The 22,261-nt window shown below is 45.0% G+C and overlaps 1 protein-coding gene across 1 annotated transcript in view; it reads right to left on the bottom strand.

Annotated features, from left to right (window-relative positions):
* The window catches only part of aacs (acetoacetyl-CoA synthetase), a 36,909-nt gene extending 15,736 nt beyond the window's left edge, over nucleotides 1-21,173 (bottom strand). The window contains exons 1-10 of the mRNA XM_076270430.1: nucleotides 20,911-21,173; nucleotides 20,253-20,356; nucleotides 19,050-19,170; nucleotides 15,713-15,826; nucleotides 10,722-10,819; nucleotides 9,739-9,853; nucleotides 9,502-9,583; nucleotides 9,126-9,276; nucleotides 6,652-6,732; nucleotides 5,568-5,692 (exon numbers count right to left, since the gene is read on the bottom strand). Of these exons, the coding sequence (XP_076126545.1) occupies nucleotides 5,568-5,692; nucleotides 6,652-6,732; nucleotides 9,126-9,276; nucleotides 9,502-9,583; nucleotides 9,739-9,853; nucleotides 10,722-10,819; nucleotides 15,713-15,826; nucleotides 19,050-19,170; nucleotides 20,253-20,356; nucleotides 20,911-21,043 (1,124 nt within the window). The 5' untranslated portion in view covers nucleotides 21,044-21,173. The remainder of the gene's footprint in view (nucleotides 1-5,567; nucleotides 5,693-6,651; nucleotides 6,733-9,125; nucleotides 9,277-9,501; nucleotides 9,584-9,738; nucleotides 9,854-10,721; nucleotides 10,820-15,712; nucleotides 15,827-19,049; nucleotides 19,171-20,252; nucleotides 20,357-20,910) is intronic.
* Between the last annotated feature and the right edge of the window lie 1,088 nt (nucleotides 21,174-22,261).

Below are 22,261 nucleotides of genomic sequence, written 5' to 3'. Positions count from 1 at the left end.
TACTTCTGCCATACATACCGTTCACCTATTTTTGTTGTTTAATTGAATGTTTCTATTGTTTAGTATATGTACTTTAAGCCTAATATGTGTAATGTCTATTGTTGTCCATGTATAAATTGTGCTGCAGATTTTAACACACTGTAATGAAACCAAATTCCACTGGCCTTGGTCGTGTGGACATTAAACTATCAATCGATCAATAAACAGCCAACAACAGCAATACAATCTTTTCTAGAATTCTGGTAGATATTTTCAGAGTAAGTACATGACTTCTTGGAAAAGGGTTACAGAAAAAGGGTTGCAACTCCTTTCACTTTTATAGGTGATAGCTTTGATGGAAATTAGCTCACAGCTTCAATTGATTGTTCATTTCTTAACAACAACATCTATTGATCTGAGACATTATAGCAAATGTGTATACATGTTTTCAATCAACAGACCATTGATGAGAACATTTCAGGCTCAAGTCATCTGCCCAAGAGGCAAAATGGCATCTCATGGCAATTATGGCTTCCAAACGAACTCTTCTCAAACACACACACACACACAGGCGGGCGCACACACACACAGATGTATTTACAGACTGGTTAGATGTTAGATGGGTCTGGGCCTGGTTGAAGGAGAATTCTAAGTGTCTAGTGGTACAATTATCAAAAAACAACACATCAGTGATGGTGACAGAACACCTACTGTTAAAATCCATAAAATACCAAATAAAAAGAGAAAAAAAAAGGATGAAGTACACGCGGCATCAGCACAAGGTTGAGCACAATCAGAGGTGTAGGCGACGAAGGCTGACGCTTTGTGGTTAGGCCGCTCCACAGCTCCATGGGATATGCGTTCAGGTTCAATTCCAGGACAACATGCATTTGTCAGTAGGACCTCAATCTTATGAGAGAATAGAACATGATTTTCCCAATGTACCGCAGACAAAGGGCGGGGGGTGGGGGGGGTGTAGACACCCATAAACACTCTGTGGGTGGAAGCCTGGGCCAAAGGAAAAAAACATATCCAAGGAGCTGAACATCCCCTGACGTCTCTTTTTCGAAAACTGCAAAACTCTTTCTGAATTTACCAGAACACTTCTCTTTCAGCACCCGACAAACTCAAAAGAGGACCCCAATTTGTTGTTTACCTGACTTGGAGAGAGCTTTAAGGCTAACAGTAGACATAGTCTTAAACATCGCTACAAATCTTTTATGATAGCCCTGCAAAAAAAAAGAAATCTAGAAGAACATAACTGACTACAATCAGTCTTACATTCTGGCTTAGGAAAGGTTACAACGCCAAATAGTATCTGGCCCCTTCTCCTGTCCAGTCGAATTTAGCGGAACACAAATATCAAGAGGGCAGGTGCTGTGCTCATAACTATGTCAACCAATGAGTTTAGGCGGCACGGCACAAACACCCCCCCCCCCCCCCAAAGTAAATGCAAAATAAACATTGTGATTCCAGCCCTCAGCCTTTGCCCGCGAGAGCTCCATGCTGTTTATTAAACTAAGTAGGAACGGCAACAGCGTGCGATGAAAACAAACTTCACTGCGTCTAAAAATCCTCTTGCCTTCGATAATCCATCCCCTTCTCCCACTCTCTCTCGCGCTCAGCGGCCCATTTCCCAGGATAATTTCTCCACTAATAAATTCATACTATTCAATAAAGCTTCCAGTGCAGCAAAGCGACGGCTGGTTGTATTAAGTCATTTGTTTGTCGTTTCTGAAGGTAAGTCGTGAAGGCAGCCAACTGAGAGTGTGTACTACTGGTCACTGTGGTGTGTAGTTATCGAAAATGTGACTAACATATCAATATGTTGAGGGATCCATTCTGTAAGCCTTATTCAACCAAATCTATTTGCAATAGACAATAATAAACAATAGCACTGTTTCCTTATTTTGGCCTGCTATGTTTGTTTATTTTTATGCTTGATTCAGCATATCAAGGCACGGATCCATCATGAGGTGGAGTATGAGACATTCAGCATTACTGTAGCATGCATCAAGGACTATTGGGATAGAATTAATACAACTGATCAATAAGACAAATTTGACGAGAAAGACAGAAGTTTCTTTGGGGGGGGGGGGGGGACGTGTTTCTACAGTCCTTGCCTTACCTAAACATGTGATTGATTGATCTAGCTACTCAAATACATCTTTAAAGATTCACACAAATCTGTTATCCTGCACATCGGACTGGCCGATTACACACTTCCTGCTGCATCTCAGAACAACATCTTTTCTATAATCTGATCATGTTAGATCTAAAATATAATTCTTTTTTGACAGATTCCATTCTGTGTCTGTTGCTTATGTGTTTAATGTCTTGATGGACTATAGAGACAACAAGACACTGTAGAGAAGACAAGATGGTGGAACCCTGTGACACGGTTTACATTCTTAACTTGACATCTCAGCAGGGATAGCCTTAGCATGGTTTTGATAACCTCTTTAAAGACTTCACTTACCATAGAGAAAATACAATGGAAATGTTATTTTAATGAGCACTTACATCTAAACAGGTGGATATATACTTCAAAGTTAGAATATGATTAAGATCTGAGTTCTAGTACTCTGACAGGACAGAGCTCCTCTGTGAAGCTGCCAAGTTCTCTGCACTCACAGAGCATAAAACTATGACAAGTTCGTAAAGGGCCATCACCATCATTTGCTGAAGTTTCTCTGCCTTTTAGAAGAAGGAGGGGGTACGGCAACGGTGTGAAGGGGAGAGTGTGAGTGAGCACACGCGCACACACACACACACACACACACACACACACACACACACACACACACACACTGCAGCAGAGGAACTGGCAGGTGGCAGGTTGGCACTCCACTCACACCTCGATGCAGAGTGTGTACAGTGGAAACACAGCGCTTAATTCCCCCAACACCAACTCATCTCCTGAGGAAACAATCGAGACCTGATGGACCATGGACAAGACATCCACAACACCACCACCACCACTAGCACCACCAGCACCACCAGCAGCATCTCAGCACCTCACCGACGCTCCTCGTGCGCTTCCCCACTCCCCAGAGCTCCATCTGCATGTAGACTACAAGAGAAGCTTGATTAAATATCGACCACAATTTAAAATTTAACATCGCGACGGGGCTGCGGCCGAATCAGACGGGACGCTGCGACCAGGGCCCTTGTCTGTGTGATTAAACACGCTGGCACAGTGGACTCCAGCTGATGGTTTATTCATAGTGCCACTTTGGCTACTCTTTTTTTTCCCGCCCACCCCGGACGCTGCTCTTGTCAATGGGCCGTGATCTGCCTCCCAGACTGCATATTGTCCTCAGTATAAAATGCTAAATTCGTCAATACAAGTTTAAGCACAACTAAGAAGTCACGAGGCCCGTTTTTTCCGCTCCTGAGCCAAATTGGTCTGAGCAAAGAGAGTTAATGTTACTCGGGCATATCCACCAAAGGGCAGTTTGTTCTGAAACGATTCCAAGCCGTCCCCAGTTCAGCATGGTTAGATTTCCGTACTACCGGGGAGAAGCAGAAGCCGTGAATGGCTTTGATAACGTGATGTGTCTCTGACCCAATACTAAGATAAGATAAGAAAACGTTATAGTCCATTAAATGTGCATAGAATAGAACATTGTCTTTTGGCAATCTGGCAACACAGTGAAAAAAACAGAATACAGAAAGTACCTACAACTCATAAAATAAGCTTTAGCAGTAGCTATGGGGGGAGCAATGGGGCTGACTTTTTACTGACAAGCATTCCATAAACAATGGATTTTATTGAGCACCTCCGCTAAAAATAGAACTGAATCCAATGGATGGAACATGGCTGAACCAAGAGCCTCTAGAACACATACCTGCACAATCAGGTATAACTGTCTGTGGGGTGTCGACAAACACACACACAAACACACACACAAACAAGCACGGACGCACGCACGCACGCATGCACGCACGCACGCACGCACGCACGAGAGATCTAACAGCAGGCTACTTTATCAGGTGAGGTGGGTATGGAGGTGAGAGAGAGAGCCACAGCAGCCGATGCGGTGTGGGCCGTGGGCAGTGCCAGCGTGCAAGGCTGGGATGGTGGTGGAGCCGGTGATTTCAGATATAATACACATTACAGGTGAGGCTGGCAGCAGTTGGGGAGGCTGCTGCTCCAGTTTAAACCAGTTTCTTTGGGGTGTCGAGATGTATTTATGTGCAGAGAGAGCACACTCTCTCAGTGTGTGTGTGTGTGTGTGTGTGTGTGCGCGCACGTTCCTTTGTGTCACCTTCTGAGGGGGCTACAACAATGTCTGTCTATTTTATCCCCTTTAAAGGAAACGGCACAGGGGAACACAATGGAAATGAAGAATGCAGAGTTTTTTTTAAATCTGGGGCTGTGGAGAATTTACACACACACACACACACACACACACACACACACACACACACACACACACACACACACACACACACACACACACACACACACACACACACACACACACACACACACACACACACACACACACACACACACACACACACACACACACACACACACACACACACACATGCAAATAAGCTGAAAACACTCAGGGACACACACACACTAACATGCACACAATAACAGTGCACAGTGTGAGAGTGGAAAAAAACAGTCTCTTCCTGTGTGTGAACTCAGGTGCCTCACAAAACCCAGCTCACAGCAGCATCCTGAGGCAATTTTCTCTTCTCTAAGGGACAGATCAATCCAACACAAATGTGTGACCCCAGGTCATAAAGGGACTACATAATGATCAAAGAGTTGTGTGTTTCATTTAAACACACACACACACACACACACACACACACACACACACACACTCGGACTTGTCAACGTCGCTGTCACTCACATAAATGTCACGGCTGATGGTATCGTAAGGGGCAGTGGCACCTCATGCAAACGAGACGTTAATGACGTCTTGTGGAGCACCTGTGGTGACTGGTGAGTGACTTCCTGTCCTCCCCCTGTCATCCTCCTCCACTCTGATCAACTCATCCAAAGCACCCCCACCCCCCCACCTACCATCACCTCCTCCGGCTCCCCACCTACCATCACCTCCTCCATCTCCCCAACCCCCAACCCCCCTACCTACCATCACCTCCTCTGACTTCCCACCCCCCCTACTTACCATCACCTCCTCCGTCTCTCCCCACCCCCCCACCTACCATCACCTCCTCCGGCTTCCCACCCCCAACCCCCCCACCTACCATCACCTCCTCCGACTCCCCACCTACCATCACCTCCTCCATCTCCCCATCCCCCACCCCCCCACCTACCATCACCTCCTCCGGCTCCCCACAGTCATGTGGCCTCTCCAGTGCCCTCTCAGCCCTGCTGTTCCACAGGGCTTCCTCTTCTCCAGACCCCACCCCCCCATAACAGATAACAGTGCTATGGCGACACAGCCAGCCCAGTGTTTTGGTAGGAGGTGAGTAAAACTGCAGCGTGCAGGAAACTTGCACAGGCTGATAGGAAAGCCACACAGGAGAGGCTATTCAAATACTGCAGGTCCCTTTTTATATTCCCCCTGCTCCCCAGCGTCCAGCCCTTCTCCTCTTACCCGAGCTCGTCCACCAGATCCCAGAGCACGTTGGGGGTGGGCACCAGAGGCGAGCCGTCGTACAGCACCACCGAGGCCCCAACGGCCAGCGACGACACCAGCCAGTTCCACATCATCCAGCCCGTCTGGAAGGAGACAGTGGGGAAAACACAGGGTTGGAACACACATCAGGCACCCCCACATCCTGCTCATTGTCAATCACTTTCCATTCACCATCAAAAATATACTAATTGCCATCTTGTGAGGTGAAAGAGAGACACACATTCTGTTGCTCTGCTAAATCGCATTTCCCCCTATAGTGCGCATATCGAACGGTCAGCGCTTGAAAAGGTCATTTTAAGAGAAGTCGTCTCATTCACTCTTACAGAATTTGAACTCCCTTACGTTTGTTGTGGTTATTACTTAAAAAGGATAATATGGCTAATTGTATTTCCTACACATACTAAGCTCTCGTGTTGAGCCTACAATGTATTATAACTGAGCCTATACTGGCAATGTCCTATGGCCTCATTACTTAAGTAGAGAAAAGTTCTGGCTAAGTTGCATGAATATGGAGGCCTGCTCGTTGCTCGGTGGGAGATGCTGGAGATGACAGCCTCCTCCTCACTCTGTCATTTCCACAGACTGTCTGTCTGAGGACGCTTTGCCTTCTTTTGAAACGACCTTTTCAAACGCTGACCGTTGGAAAGGCGCACTATAGGGGAAGATTATATTTAGCAGAGCAACACAAATAGTCACAAACACATTTCACAACAACAGCGCACATACAAACACACACACACACACACACACACACACACACACACACACACCATTCTATGGTGGGTGTCTGCTTTTAAAATAATATCCCTGGGTGCCAAAAATAATTGGCTGGCTGAGGGGTCGCCTCTCTGTGCTCTGACACTCAGCCTCAGTGCGACAGAGAAAATTATAGTTGAGAGGAGGAGGAGAGACAGAGTGAAAGAGAGAGAGAGAGAGAGAGACAGAGACAGAGAGAGAGAGAGAGAGAGAGAGAGAGAATGTGTGTGAAAGAGAAAGCCTGTGTGAGAGTGAGAACCCTGCTGAGGAATGACGGCTGGCATACCGTAGTGTAGTAAATGATGACGTCACTGCTGGTCATGTTGCCATGGAGTATGTGCTCCTTCAAGTGTTGAATGAGGGTCCCCTACATCAAAGAGAGAGAGAGAGAGAGAGAGAGAGAGAGAGAGAGAGAGAGAGCACGAAGATCATCAAATGAAGAAACGGTGTGTCTACTCCAGTTAATAACAGGGTCATCAGTGTCCCTCTTTGCTACTGGTCAGCATTATTGTTCATAACCTGACAGACAAGGAAAACACCCAAAAGAAGCCACCTCCATCGCCACACCCCCCGACCTTTTCATTCATCTCCCCAGGAAGAGCACAGATTTTGGAGGAGGCCCTTATCTCGACACCATCCTATCTCTCTTTAACATGGACCTCTCGTGCCATACCTCGCCGGGTAGTCTTTGAAGGTTAACGCGAGTGCATAAACAACCTTGTGCTGCGTTGGGAAAAAAAAAAAGGGGGGGGGGGGGGGGGGAAAGCATGCGGGTTAAGTGCATGGCGGTGCCCATATCAATCTGCTCCGTGAATGACACGGATACACCGGGGCTTCTCTCTCGCCTCGCCGCAGGGAGGTAATCACGGTATGAAGCCACCGCCGAAAGGAAGTCAGCTGCCTCCCATTGAACAGAGACGAAGAAAAAGAAGACGAAGAAGACGAAGAAGACGAAGAAGACGAAGAAGACGAAGAAGACGGAGGAGGAGGAGGAGGAGGAGGAGGATGGGGGGGGGGGGGGTAAATGTCATCATCGTATACACCTCCCTTTTCTCTCTCTGCTCCTTTTCTTCGCGCGCCCGGCGGCAGCCCTCTTCAGGCTGACAGTCGCCGCCTCTTTAAAATGAGCCTAACAAGGTGCTAGGCGTTAGCTTTAATTGCTAGCGCTTGACTGGCGGGCGGGCGCGAGCGAGAACGGGCCCAGGTCTGAATGGCTGCTCCTCCACACATGTTCACAAGTATCTAATTATCCCTCCAGCAGAAGGAGAGAGAGAGAGAGAGAGAGAGAGAGAGAGAGAGAGAGAGAGAGAGATAGAGAGAGAGAGATAGAGAGAGAGGAAGAAAGTGAGAGCAAGAGAGGGGGAGAAAGAGAAGGTGTGTAGGAGAGCGGGTGACATCCAGCATGTCTGTTTAGGTAGAGAAGCAGCCACAAAATACCCCCCCCCCCCAAACCCAAGCAGCACAGCACACATCCCTGTAACCATCACGCTCCTGCTCCTGCTCCTGCTCCGGCTCCGGCTCCTGCTTCTGCCAACACAAAGCCGTGGAGCTGTTTGTGGGGCATGTGCAACTCGGGGATGTCAGAGCGAACAAACACACAAACAAGGGCAAGATTTTACAATTCTTTTCTGCGCGCAGGCTTTTGTTCGTTCAGCCGCCTGGTGGGAGCTCCTTTTAAAATGACGGTGGGTGGGTGGTGGTGGTGGTGGTGGGGTAAAAAGACGGCAGAGCGTCTCATAAGTTAGACCTGGAATTCTGCACATCTCTGAGATGAAAGGGAGGTGCAACGTGTGGGCTCTGACAGGGAGAGTCAACTCTGTCCACTGTCTCGGAGTGCCACCTGGTGGATGAAGATGGTAAACACTCTGCGTGTGGATCAATGCTGCCGAAATGGCATGGACACAGTTTAGAGGTGGAAAAACATGGATTCAGATAGTAAAAGTCCTACCATAGATTGGTTCTACCTGCCCACTGTGCAGATGACTTCACTAATTAACTCATCTACTTGGCAGAAGAGTTGTGCTAATTAGAGAAAGGATAAAAGAAATACAGGGTAGGACTTCTACTTTCTGAAACCTGGTTCCTCCATCTGTATTTGAGTATAGCCTCTCTCTCTATATCTCTCTGTGTGTGTGTGTGTGTGTGTGTGTGTGTGCACATATATCTGTGTGTGAGTGCACCAATGTGCATCCCTGAAGGGAAGTGTGTCTGAGTGTATCTGGGGAGATGCCTCTTCCCTCTGCTCTGCATCTCTTGTGCTATCCTCCTGATAAGCTCGGTACCCAGGGGAGCTCTACTGATCCAGCTAACACTAGTGAGTACCCAGGGGAGCTCTACTGATCCAGCTAACACTAGTGAGAAGTGAGAACAAGGGAGTCTCCCTGCGCAGCATCACACAGGTCAAACATGTGCATCTACTGATCATTTCCTATGCACCACCGTTCACACCATAAATTAACTGGGGAATAAACTAAACCATATCTAAGCATTAGGAGAAAGCATTGTATCAATGACCTGTCACTCATCTTTTCTCTTCTACAAAAGAAAATCAATTCAGTAAAATAGCTAGAAGACAAATGACATGACTGTAATTTTCAACATGGTTTGATTGATTGATTGATGTCTGTCAGATCAGATGAAGAAAGGGAAACTATCTGAGGGAACGATGTCGAGTGGAGGAGTTTTTAATCAGCCAGTGGCTGAGCCTAGGCATTGTGTATTGGGCCGGCTGGGAGGTAGGGGGCAGGCAGTGCATCTTACCCCTGCAGAGTGCACCATACACTTGGGGGCGCCAGTGGTCCCCGAGGAGTACATGATGAACAGGGGGTGAGAGAAGGGCAGCTGCTCGAACTCCAGCTGGGGCGGATGGTCTCCCTCCATCCCTGTAGCAAGGAAATCCTCCAGGTACACACTGGAGAGGTGGGGGGAAGAGAGAGAGAGAGAGAGAGAGAGAGAGAGGAAGGAAGGAGGGGGGTCAGAAGTCAGATACAGAGTCCACAATACACCTCACCCACACCATACAAACTCTATCCACAGACACACACACAGACAGACACACACACATAGACACACACACACACACAGAAACACACAGACACACACAGGCAAATGTGCACAGAGTGTATACACGGCTCACCTGTTTGGGACTCTGGACAAATCAATTTCTTGTCTAGAGCAGACATAAGGAATAATGACAACCTTCTCCAAATCTGGGAGTCCTGAAACACACACGTACACACATATTTCAGAATCAAATCTGTACTATCTAGACAGCTCAATACAGTGCACTATCAGTGTGATTATAAGTCAACTGTAGCCTTAGCTGTGGTGAGGATTGGTCTATACGGTCTCTGCACCAAGCTCTGTGCTGTACCTTTGACCACACTGATGAGTTTGTCCATGTGGTCGTGCACTTTGCAGTTGTATCTGACAGCCGGTACCGAGAAGATGAGTTTGGGCTGGATTTGAGAGAAGCGGTCCAACACGCCCTGCAATGCCACAGAGATGGGAACATAGTTAGAAGCAGACATGACCTAAACACATATGCCACACTAACTCATCAAACACGCACACTCTCACACAAACACACACACACACACTCTCTCACACACACACACACACTGAAGTTACTCCATCCTCAGTGGCACATAAATATAAAGACAAAGTTGTTGCTAATTCAAATCAAACCTGCAAACAACACAGTAAGACCTCCCCCTAGAGGAGATTTTTTGTATGGTGCAGTTTTCTGATATGTCCACAGGGTGGCAGTATAAGCTGTGCACAGCACGGGGCCTAGATAGCCACTCATGCGGTAACAGGTAACAATGCAGACTGTCCTATTTACAGAGCAACTACACTGCCTCAGGGTTTTTCTATATAGACTAGAGCCCGTCTTGCACGCGTTCGCATGTGTATGTGTGTGTGTGTATGTGTGTGTGAATGTGTGTGTGTGTGTGTGTGCGTGTGTGGACAGTGTCTGAATGGACAAGCGCATGGACATGAACACCATTCGTTCTCATGCAGAAAACTGTGGGCCTACGACAAGTTGTTAATTTACTACATATATATCCATAAGATTAAAGGGTGACTGTGTGTGTGTATGTGTGTATTAAGCGTGTATAGATTTGTAAGCTCGGTATGCACACCTACATTTAGAGCATATGCACACACAGACCAGTACTTATGTCTATATATACAGCCGTCCAACGCATCTTAATTAAGACAATACACCAATTACCAGGGGTGCACACGAACTAATGTGAATGTCTACATACACCATGACCCCATTTAGTGCCTAAGCCCACACTTCCTACTGGCCCCTCACCTCCCTCAACCCTCTGACCCCCGGGGTCTTACATTCACTCCAAAATCTACGGACGTGGAGCTCCAGATGGCTCCTATACTGGCGGCAGCAAGCATGGCCTCTATTGCATGGACTCCATTGGGCAGGTATCCTGGAGGAGAGAGAGAAAAGGTAGAGAGAGAGAGAGAGAGAGAGAGAGAGAAAGACAGAGAGGGGGCGCAAGAGAGAGAGAGAGAGAGAAAGACAGAGAGGGGGCGCAAGAGAGAGAGGAAGTGAAGTTTAACCAACGGAAAGATTACACTTTGACTATCAGATATAGCTCTCAGAGGGAGTGGTAAGTGACAAGAGCAGCAGGAACTCATCGCAGAGCATTCGCAAGCCCACGCACAACAACAACAACTCTTATGCCCTTATGAGTATGACAAAATTCATGTTACAATGTTTGTGTGAGTATGTGTAACAGGTAAGTACAGAGCTCTTAACATCAATAAAAGTTCAGAAATTAGGCTTCAAAGCAGGAAAGTGTATGAAATCTCAAACCAATGTCTGGTTCATAGCTGTCAACATTGGGCATTGAAAATAAGGGAGATTTCCCGGGTTTCTCACGCAGAATACGGGAAAATGTCAACATTCGTCCCCCAACGTTGGAAGGGTTGCAGTATTAGTCCGTTTCGCAATTACAAGCTCGTGCATTGGGCAGCTAAACAATACAACAAAGTAGCCAACTTTATTTACGCCTAACAACAGCCTATATAATTTGGTCAACTTTATACAGCCCTAACAAGGCTAAAGTTCTGTAATCGATGCCCCCGTGTCATTCTCTCTCCTGCGCAAACAAAATGTGTGCGTTCCAAGTAGCCTAGTGCGTAATTCTTCTTCATACAATTGAACAAATGCATTTGGTTATTTTAGAGAAAAATATAAACAGCCTGTCATGCAGTGTATGGGCTACAGTGCAGAGTTGGGAAGTTAGGCCAACTTGGAGTGAATATACAAACGGGGAATTCTTTCTCTACTCGTATACTGTAGCGGAGTAGCCTGGTAGGCCGATACACACAGTGCGTGCCGCCGTACACTACAGGTGCCACTGAATCATGCTCTCACGACAACCACGCTGTCATGTTAAATAGTCTCACTGTCGCCTTCAAGCAAGCAAAACGATGCTTTGAAAACATCTGATTCGCTGGAAGGGCAAGGGGTAGCAACAGGACAACAGTACAGAGACTGATAAGTCCGATGGTAGAGCTAATGTTATGAGATTGTTAAAATACGGGATATTTACGGGAAAATATTAAAACGGGAAGACAGCGGGAAAAAAGTTAAAATACGTGAGAAACCCGGAAAAAACGGGAGGGTTGACAGCTATGGTCTGGTTATACAAATAAGGTATTACTCACAAGAAGACAGAGACAATAGCAGTACATATGTCCTTGGGTAAAAACATGTAGGAGCAGTTATCTGTACTATGAGGTAGCCTAGTCCAAGACTAAAATGAAAATCTACACTAAAATTGCTTTTTAGTCTAGGCTTAGTCCTTGCACAGGAAATTGGCCACAAAAGTATGTGTATTTGTACTCCCTGTATGTCTGTATAGTATGCAGTGCACTCACTGTATGTATTCTGTATGGTGTCAGACTAGTGTGCATGAGCACCCTGACTTCCTAAGACAGGGCAGCTAAGGCTAGGCCGCACCGTGACCCAGTGACCTGGTAATCTCCTAACAGGTTCAGAGACAAACGCAGGAGGACAAACCCGTTATGTGCTCCACCGACTCAATCCATACAGGAACTCAACAACAACTCCCCAGCATGTATCTCCAATAAATCCTGGCTCCACTTATCCAGTGCTCACAGGACAGATATGACGCTAGGAGAGTCACAACCACAACAATCAGCAGTATTCCAACGAGACGTGCTATGTTCTTCAACTGTAGGTTGAAGGACTTTATTTAGCTGTACAACTAAATTAATCACATTAAGGATAAAAACTATTACCCTAGTAAATAGTATGATATTGCCCTAAGGATAACTATTGCCCTCTAGTATACAGTATGATATTGCCCTAAGCATGACTATTGCCCTCTAGTATATAGTATGATATTGCCCTAAGCATGACTATTGCCCTCTAGTATAGTATGATATTGCCCTTTAGTATAGTATGATATTGCCCTAAGCATGACTATTGCCCTCTAGTAAATAGTATGATATTGCCCTAGGCATGACTATTGCCCTCTAGTATAGTATGATATTGCTCTAAGCATGACTATTGCCCTCTAGTATAGTATGATATTGCTTTAAGCATGACTATTGCCCTCTAGTTCTCTGGTATCCTCCATGTGTAGGGAGGATACTAGGTATAAAGGACACTTGATAACAACTATCCAAGATAATTTTATGCACTTGTTGATGTTAATATTATCTTGTTGTATTATCTTATTTCTTTTTAAAAGTCATTCTACAGAAGATGCGGTGTCGTGACATGGCTGCTATCCTCCAGCTCTGAGCTGTTTTGACTGTTCTCTACAGTATGGTCTTCGGCCTTTTATTACATAAAAACACACCGCAGCCGACTCAAGTCCTTTTCTCACAACATCCTTGAAACCAACAGACTGCAACAAGGTGACGTATTAAAATTTCTCATCTGTCATCGGTCACCTTCTCATAACCATTCTGTTCTACAGGGCGGACAGAAACCACAGCACTGACAGAAGTGTAATGGCCAACTTCCATTAGGCGGCTGGACTACACTCATAAAGCTGGACGCTCTTAATCTTTAAAGTGGCTATATATTCTCCGCCGCCCCTTGGGGACAGATCACACTTAATCAAGCAGCAGAGCAAGGCCACACGGCAACGGCTCCCATTTCCAATAGCTCCCCACCCCACTCTCTTTTGCGCTCTCGTCATCAATTCCCCACACACACACACGCACACACACACACACACACACGCACACACACACACACACACACACACGCACACGCACACGCACACACACACACGAAAGAGAGAGAGAGGAGGGGGCTTGGTGGAGGAAGAGAGCGAGAGAGCGAGAGAGGAGGGAACTTATGGATGGCCAATTTATGGATCCCTGTGACAAAAACGTAAATCCGGACTGATGCGTTGTCCTGCCGGCGCCGTGACGTCTCAAATTGACACATAGCCGGCATGGCTCTGTTGGCTTTATAACAACATCCTCAATCTCTGGGAAACGAGGCGTTTTAACAGGCAAGCACTGGAGCTCATAACATCAATATACCTCAGGAAAGTCTGTATAAAATCAGTTTCAATTTCTGGTTATATAAATAGAGTATTACTCACAAGGGGACAGAGAGAAATGAAGAGCAGGGAGACTAGTCAACAAGTAATGTAAAAAAGAATGAATGAATTAAAGACAGACTGATGCGAATCATTTACATAAGGAGGATTTTGTACACTCCCTTCATATCATGCTAAAGGGGCCATTCTGAAGGGGCGAGTGGCCAATAAAAATCCTCATCTCCATCAGGAGTGTGCGTGAGTCACTTTGGTCCAGACACAGTCTCCCAGCCCCACCCAATGACATAACTAAGGGAGCTGCTCAATCCAGACAATCAAGTTAGACACGCGCACACATACACAGACACACACACACACACACACACACACACACACAGTCTAGAGCTGTGTCATTCTGTACTGTCTATCATATATTGTGATTATTCCTCTCTCCTAACAAGCCTACTTCACTACAGACTTTCCTTACTATAAAAGTAGATTGACGTTCTACAATTCTGTGATTGACCCTCGCTGTCCATGGTGATGCTACCTCATGTGTTTGCTTATGGATTTGGGTGGAATAGAGAAGGCCTTGACAGCCACGTTTTCCTGACTGGTCATTGCTCCTCTTTGTACGGTAACATTTGTGGGATTCCCTTTTGCATTGTAGGCTTTATTTGTGTACATTTCAAAATGTAAAAAGGAAAAAGGCCTATTCCATGTGGTTAGTTATACAAACTATACACTGAAATAACAGATTCATTCTAATATGTATTGTTATGGGGATATTAAATGACTTTTCTATCGAGATATGAGAATTTGGTCATATTGCACAGCCTCAGCCCCTCATGCTCAGTCAGAGGCACATACACACACCCATTCAGAGACAGACATCAACAGACATAAACCTGTTACTGTGACAGTGAGCATAAAAAACTGATTCTGGATGTATAATCTGAATATAATCACAACACAATCTGAATATAATCACAACACAAGTACAGTTACAAATGCAAGAAAAGTAAAACAATGTTTGAGCAAGATTGAGTTTCTCAAGGCTAAGTTCTATCTGAGAGGCTAAGGCCATATTAACATATGCCTGAATAGACCAGGCTGTGTTCTATTCCAATAGCCGCATTCAGTGGCTGTGGAGAGCTCACCAACACAGGCCCCCATACATTCACACAGAGACTGCCCACTGTGGGATTCCAGTAGACAGGCCAAAAGGACCAGGGGGCTTGGCCTCGCCTGACCAATCACAGCGTGGACGTGGGCCAGAACAGTGTGCCGACACCAATCAGGGAGCCAAGATGTTATTTGGGTTTTTTAAGGAAACCAGCATTGCTAGACACAATACACGGAATGCGGCTATGATTAGCAAATTGTGTCAAAGCAATTTTTTTTTTTAAATAATTTTTGCCACGTTTTACAGGCTGACTCACAGCTGTGTTTTGATCAGATAAGCAGCTATGATCAGCATACTATCTCAAAGTGATTCAGATTATTGTTCTACCGACTGACTCAGAACCATGTGTTTGAGAAGAGAGATAACTGCTCTTGCACTGCCCTGAGGAGCTGCCCTCACAGTCTGAAGACGAGACAGAAATACGAGATCTGTCCCAGCTCTCCCTTGATACCCCAAAGCTCAGACCAGCTCGAGTCAGTCACCGGCAGAGGAGCGGTGCGCCCCTCGACCCCCCGCATCTCTCCGGCAGACAGCTTGTCCCGTGGTAGCTGTCATATCTCCCCTGACCCCTGACCCCGGATGAGAACGCTCGGGAGACTCACCCACGACCCTGTCTCCTGTCCGCACACCCATCTTCCTCATGGCGGCGGCAAACAGCGCCACTTGGCGCCTCAGCTCGCCAAACGTCACCTTGGTGATGTCTTCGCTTGCCTCCGCTAAATAAAGAGGGAGAGAGAAAGAACTGTTCATGTGCACAATGGAAAACTACCCAACATTATTCAGTGGGATAAAACCAAATAAAGATGCTATTAATCAGCAAGTCTTAATTCATCTTCACAAGACAGAAGACAAAGAGGTATATCTACACATACAGTATATATAGCTGTGTGACCCCAACCCAACATATTCAACCTGGGACTTTTATTAGGGCCCGAGCACCCGAAGGGCGCAAGGCCCTATTGTTTTTGTAAGGATTATTATTATTATTATTATTGTTATTCCACTTTTTTGCTTTCCTGTTTTTGAGGTGGTTAACATGGTCGAAACCTCTTGAAATTTGGCACACACGTCAGGTGTCATGCATCGCAGTTAGGTACAAGAGCTTGACCCCGGGCGTGGCCCAGGGACTCGCTAGCGCCCCCTTAGGTGACTGATCCCGTGGTTGGCAAATATTTTGAGGTGGTTAACATAATCGAAAACGCATGAAATTTAGCACACACATCAAGTGGTACAGTGAATAGACAGGAATAAAAGCTTGGCACCGGGCGTTGCCCAGGAACTCCATAGCGCCCCCTTACGTCACAGTGACTTGTGGTTGGCATATAGTTTTAGATACACACACCAAATTTGGTGGGTGTATGTAACTCCCAAAAACAAACAACTTTTGTATTAACATGCCATTAGCCACGCCCACAGGAAGTGAGGTAATTGAGATTTTGTGCGTTGTGGACATGATCAATTTTAACGTACTCCTCCTAGACGGTTGATCCGATTCATGTCAAAGTTGGTATACATGATGCCGAGATGATCCTGATTATAAATTGTGAAGCTTTTTTTTGATATGTTGTAATTTGACGAAATGGCGAAATTATTAATTTTAATACCCTTCCACATGAACAATAAATGTGTCATAATTCACCATGCATGGCTTGAAATGTTTTACATTTCACAGGTCATTGAAGACCATGTTAATGATAATATTCACATGCCCATAATGCATGTTTGGCATAGCGCCACCAACTGGCAACAGAAAGAATGACAATTATACTGATGTCACATGATCAATTTGAACATACTCCTCCTAGACGGTTTGTCAGATTCATTTGAAATTTGGCAAACATTATGCCAAGATGTCACTGATGTTAAATTGTGAATGGATTTTTGAATATTGTAATATATTTGATTTGATTTTAATATCTCACCACATAAACAGGAAATGTGTCATAAATCACAGTGCATTAAATGAATGGTCTGAAACTTCTCAGGTTAATAGATATCATGATTATGATGATATCCAGACACCCAATGGGCCTGCCTGGCATAGCGCCACCACCTGGCCAAGCAGGAAATGTGCCAGAAATAGACAATACCTTAAGTGATTGATCTGAAACTTTATAAAATATTGGATATCATTATTGTGATGATATTCACATGCGTAATTCACAGGCCTAGCATAGCGCCACCTTTTGGCCAAGCAGGAAATGTGCCAGAAATGCTCTATGCTTTGAATAAATGGTCTGAAACTTTTCAGGTTAATAGATATTATGATTATGATGATATCCAGACACCCAATGGGCCTGCCTGGCATAGCGCCACCACCTGCTCAAGCAGTAAATGTGCCAGAAATGGACAATGCTTTAAGTGATTGATCTGAAAGTTTACAAACATTTTGGATATCATTATTGTGATGATATTCACATGTGTAATTTTCATGTCTAACATAGCGCCACCATCTGGCCAACCAAAAAGTGTATCAGAAATGTTCTTTGCTTAAAATGAATGGTCTGAAATTTCTCAGGTTAATATATATTATGATTATGATGACACCCAGTGGGCCTGCCTTGCATTACGCCCCCACCTGGCCAAGCGAGTAAATGTGGCAGAAAATAAAATACAAAAACAAATAGCACACGCATCAAATATGTACATTTCACAAACGCACCACATCGGTGCTTTGTTGGATTCCGACATGTCACGGGTTGCGGCCCGCAGGTGCTCGGGCCCGCCATTGCCGCTTGCGGCTATATTTAGTCTTGATGTTTCTTTTTCTATTTTGTTTTTGCTCAATGTGCCATCTTTGTTTACATGAGTGTCTGTATCTTTGCAGTCAAATTCTGTGTGCATGCCACTCCTGAGGTGTGACATACACTCAAACTCAGACTCGACCATCACTGCTGGAAAAAAGAAATTGCTTTCAAATAGTATGAGAATCTATCCATTTCCATTTCCCCCATCGCCCTTCAGCCCACCTGAACCTGCGTGTGCGAGTCACTCTCCTCTCCGCACACAGTGCTCCCATCTCTCACATCCCTCCCTTCCTAACGGTGGGAGATAGAGAGAGAGAGAGATGGAGAGAGGGAGAGATGAAGAGAGAGAGAGGGCATCCGATCATCTCCGCCCACCTTGGCTCCTGCACTGATGCCTTACAGCCTGCCTGATCAATGGCACTCTCGTAATTAAATGGGCCGCGAGGAGCTCGCTAACCGCATCAGCTGGACGGGGCAGCCCATCCATTAAGATATGAGAAATCACAGGAGTAACGTCATGGACTAAACACCGCGGCAACAAATCAAATTAAGGAGCCAGGGTATTGATTTAATTTAACGTCAGCCCAAACCGGACTGATTCTATCTTTGGGGGAGGAGACATAGCCTTGTGTTGCTATTTTTAAGAGCAGGACCTTGGCATGCTTAAGGTAAACAGAGGTATTATCCATACAGATAGCCACCTTAATGTCAGCCTACGGATACTTTCCAGAACACAACGCAATCTAAGAGATAAGAATACAAACAGGTATGAGCCTACCAGCACGTATGAGCCCTGGACCTGAGATGGAAATTATTCTCATCATAAAATGGTGAACCATCAAAACATGAGGGTGACTGGTTAGGGCACACTGCCCACCCTGACAAGTGGCAACAGTAACACAAGCACTGACACAACATATTGATAATAGGCCTGAAGTTATGTCTCAGATATTATGCCACTTAATTTGTATATTGCTTCACCACACCCTATTAGGTCAAATATAAAGTAATCAGACCATAATAAGCAGTGGTTAAAGGACCAAAGGCAGCATTATCAAACTGACATGCTGATTAACCATGGGAGATGATGACCCTCAAGTGAGCTGCTTGATTTCTCTTCAGTAAGGCATTCCATTAGCACATCACATCATCGCAACTGAGATTAAAACTGAAATAAAAAAGCTGAACTCACTGGTAGCATATAGAGCTACTTTGTCCTGGTCCTTGTGTTTAAGGAGGTTTTCAGCGTAATTCAGTCGACTGCCTTTAAACCACTCAGGCACCTCTGATATCTTCTTTGACACATCGATGACCTGGGGGAAAACAGACACACAGGGGGTCAAATGATCTGTCTTATATTCTAAATGATCAGCATGTGATATGAAATGACCAAAATGCAGTCCTGTCTTCAGGGCAACTAAAGCCATCCTTACACCAGAAGACTTTGGGAAAGATTCTTGGGAAAGATTCTTGAAAGATTGCAGTCTTTTGAGTAAAGCTTGAATGGGGGGCATTAGTTAAAAGACTCCAATTTTTCAAGAATCTTTCCCAAATCTTGCCAGTCTTCTGGTGTAAGGGTAGCAATAGTTGTTTACTCTGAGGAACAGGACTCTAGTGTATCTGTGCCCGCCTATATATTAATTAAACGGGAAATTCCTGTGCAGAGTCCATTACTATAGAACTTCCGTCTCAGCTCCTGTTCGTCCAAAGGTGTGGCAAGACAAATATTACATTGCACATGATGTGTGGGGGTAATGTAATCATGCGAGAGCTAAATAAACCTCCCATAAAGCAATCTTGTTTACAGCCTCAGATTTTACTTCATGTTGCCATCACTGCCCAGAAAAATACTTAACTATTCCCACAACCACTCCTTACAACATAAGACTTCAGCAGAGAATAATTGTTCAAGTGTAACATATTCTCTGGAATTCCTGACTATCAGTTCATACCACATAGAACATAGGAAAGGCTACAATGGCACTGCACTAAAATGCATATTCATTATACTGGTTCCCCTTGATTTACTTGTCCCGTCAACACCACACACAAGAGCAGTTCAGGAAGTCATATAACAATGCCTCAGGTGTGAAGACAAATATGTTGTCATCTGGCCACGTAGCAGATGATCTTTTAGCCATGTAATTTCTAAGGGGAGGAGTAGGCCACATGTTGTGATAACACTAGAATAACTCCGTTGGACCCCACTGCGGTTGCATGCATGACTGAGGAAGGAACAATTCCCTTCTTTTCCCAGGGTTAGTGGAGGGGGGTGAGTGTGGCTATGCATTGTCCAGTCCCCCATAGCTGACTGTAGCCTATATAATGAGGACCCTCGTTGTAGCATTGGGTACACAACAGTGCATTTCACTTCAGAAACTTAACGAGACTGTACCTCTTCATACTTCCTTGAGCTGACTACCCCACAAAACCTCCACACCTCTGCCCAGAACTCTTGGTAGTTCTGAATGGACCACTGGTAGAGGTCATCATAGTCGGCTGCAAATGGAACAGACATTACAACCATCACAGGAGGACTTTGTGTCGATAGCATTCATTAAATGAAAGGAATATTAACTCTACTTCAAATGTAGGCTACTTGGTAATGCAAAGTAAAAAATATATGATATTCAGCTAATGTTTTCTGAGTGAGGAAAGCTGTTGAGGTTAGACATAACCCTACATTTATGAAAGATGGCCATAGCCTTCAGGGCTGCAATCAAACGGTATCTTTTAGCCTCCACAGTAGCCTATTAACTAACTCAAATGAAAAAGACAAACTGAATAGCTTTTTCAGTGCTTAACAAAAATGTACAACGCGTCTATGAGAGAATGAGCTCCTAAAGCTTCTTACTGCAACAATGCTGCTTGCGATTCACGTCTGCGGATTACATCATAAAAGAGAGACAGGAAAGTTTATGTGAGGATCCTACATGTAGCCTACACAGACACACTATACTAGACAAGTCATGTTTATGAATGACTGCTATCCAACACTTGTCAGTGGCACAGTGGTTAGCGGCAGGAGTAACATCAGCAGCTAACACACTTACCCAGATTAAGCCCGAAATCTCGATTCACCTGCGACCTGAACCGATCCATCTGTGTGTTCTTCTTGGAGTCTGGGTACCACATCGCCTTCGACTCCATGATTTCCATGCTCTTCCCGTCGATGTCTTTCGGCATTACGGACACGTTCACACAAGACCACACCAGATGTCCTTTAAAACGTAAGGTTGTGAGGGGGACAACGCTAGAGCACACGGACGTATTCAACAGGACAGTAACCTAGAGAGTCATGCACACTGTCATGTTCCACTTCCTTGCAGCCACGGAGGTAATCTAGACAGCCCCTTAGTCTCCGCCCCCAGATGACACACGCGGCGTCAATACCCCTCCCTCACTGTGTTCTTTATAGATCAGTGCCCTCCCTGTCCTCCGCTTAGCAAAATAGAACCTTTTGAATTAATCATTTGTTTTCAAACTGTTCGTTGATAAATTATAAAATATAATGTTGACTGAATTGTTACATTTACTTTTGTCAGCATAATTGATTCCAATAATTTCTAACACTGTAATAGCTTATAGACTCGCCTATAATGCATAGACTAGGCTAGCCTACTGTATGTAACACATTTGGAAATGGTGTTAGACATAAAAAAGGTATGCTCTGTTTGCAAAAAAGAATATTAGGCCATAATCAATACGTGTTGCTTTCATAGCCTATGATAGGCTAGTCGCATTTCATAGCCTATGCATGTATCTTAAAGATGTGCAAATGCGTTATTGTGTAGGTTATCACTGAAAGCATCTGAATCACGTTCTTCAAGGTGACACAAGTTCAGTGTCCTATTTTGTCCTTTTGAATATTCTCCCTCCAGGACATGTCGCAATGATATGGCAACGGCGCACCATCGGCATTACTCTACTTGATTGGCTGCTTAGACTGGTCTCACATCAGCCGAGGAATGAGTCTTCTGACATGCAATACTGACAGACAACAAAATAGTCCAATAGGGAAAGGCGCTATCGTTGAGACCGCCCTTTCAACGCTACTGATGCGAGCTTTGACCAATGACAATCGATCAATGAGAGTATGTTTTAGAGGTGTGCCCAATCAGACGGCTTATGTTTTAGCCCATAGCCTACTAAGCTTTTGTTCACTCTTTTGTGCACTCTTAACAGCTTTAATAAGCCATATCTGATTGACCAATTGTGAGAAACACAGGCCTATGATTTTTCTGCAGTTATTTGGTTTGGAGCAGAATTCAGCTCTGCCCTCTCAACTCTCACCAAGCTGCAGGTCTATGACTGATTCATTGAAGGAAAGAATTAGCTATATAGAAATAAAAATAAGAATACTTTTTTTAATGCAGCTGAATGTGGGATCTAATGGTTAAGACA

The sequence above is a fragment of the Alosa pseudoharengus genome, unplaced genomic scaffold (genome assembly GCF_046254945.1).
Source record: "Alosa pseudoharengus isolate Yale_2024_CS ecotype anadromous, Long Island Sound unplaced genomic scaffold, YU_APseudo_1.1 YU_APseudo_1.1_scf_6, whole genome shotgun sequence".
Lineage (NCBI taxonomy): Eukaryota > Metazoa > Chordata > Actinopteri > Clupeiformes > Clupeidae > Alosa > Alosa pseudoharengus.
The sequence above is the reverse complement of the archived record's forward strand: the minus strand, read 5'-3'. Positions and strand labels throughout refer to the sequence as shown.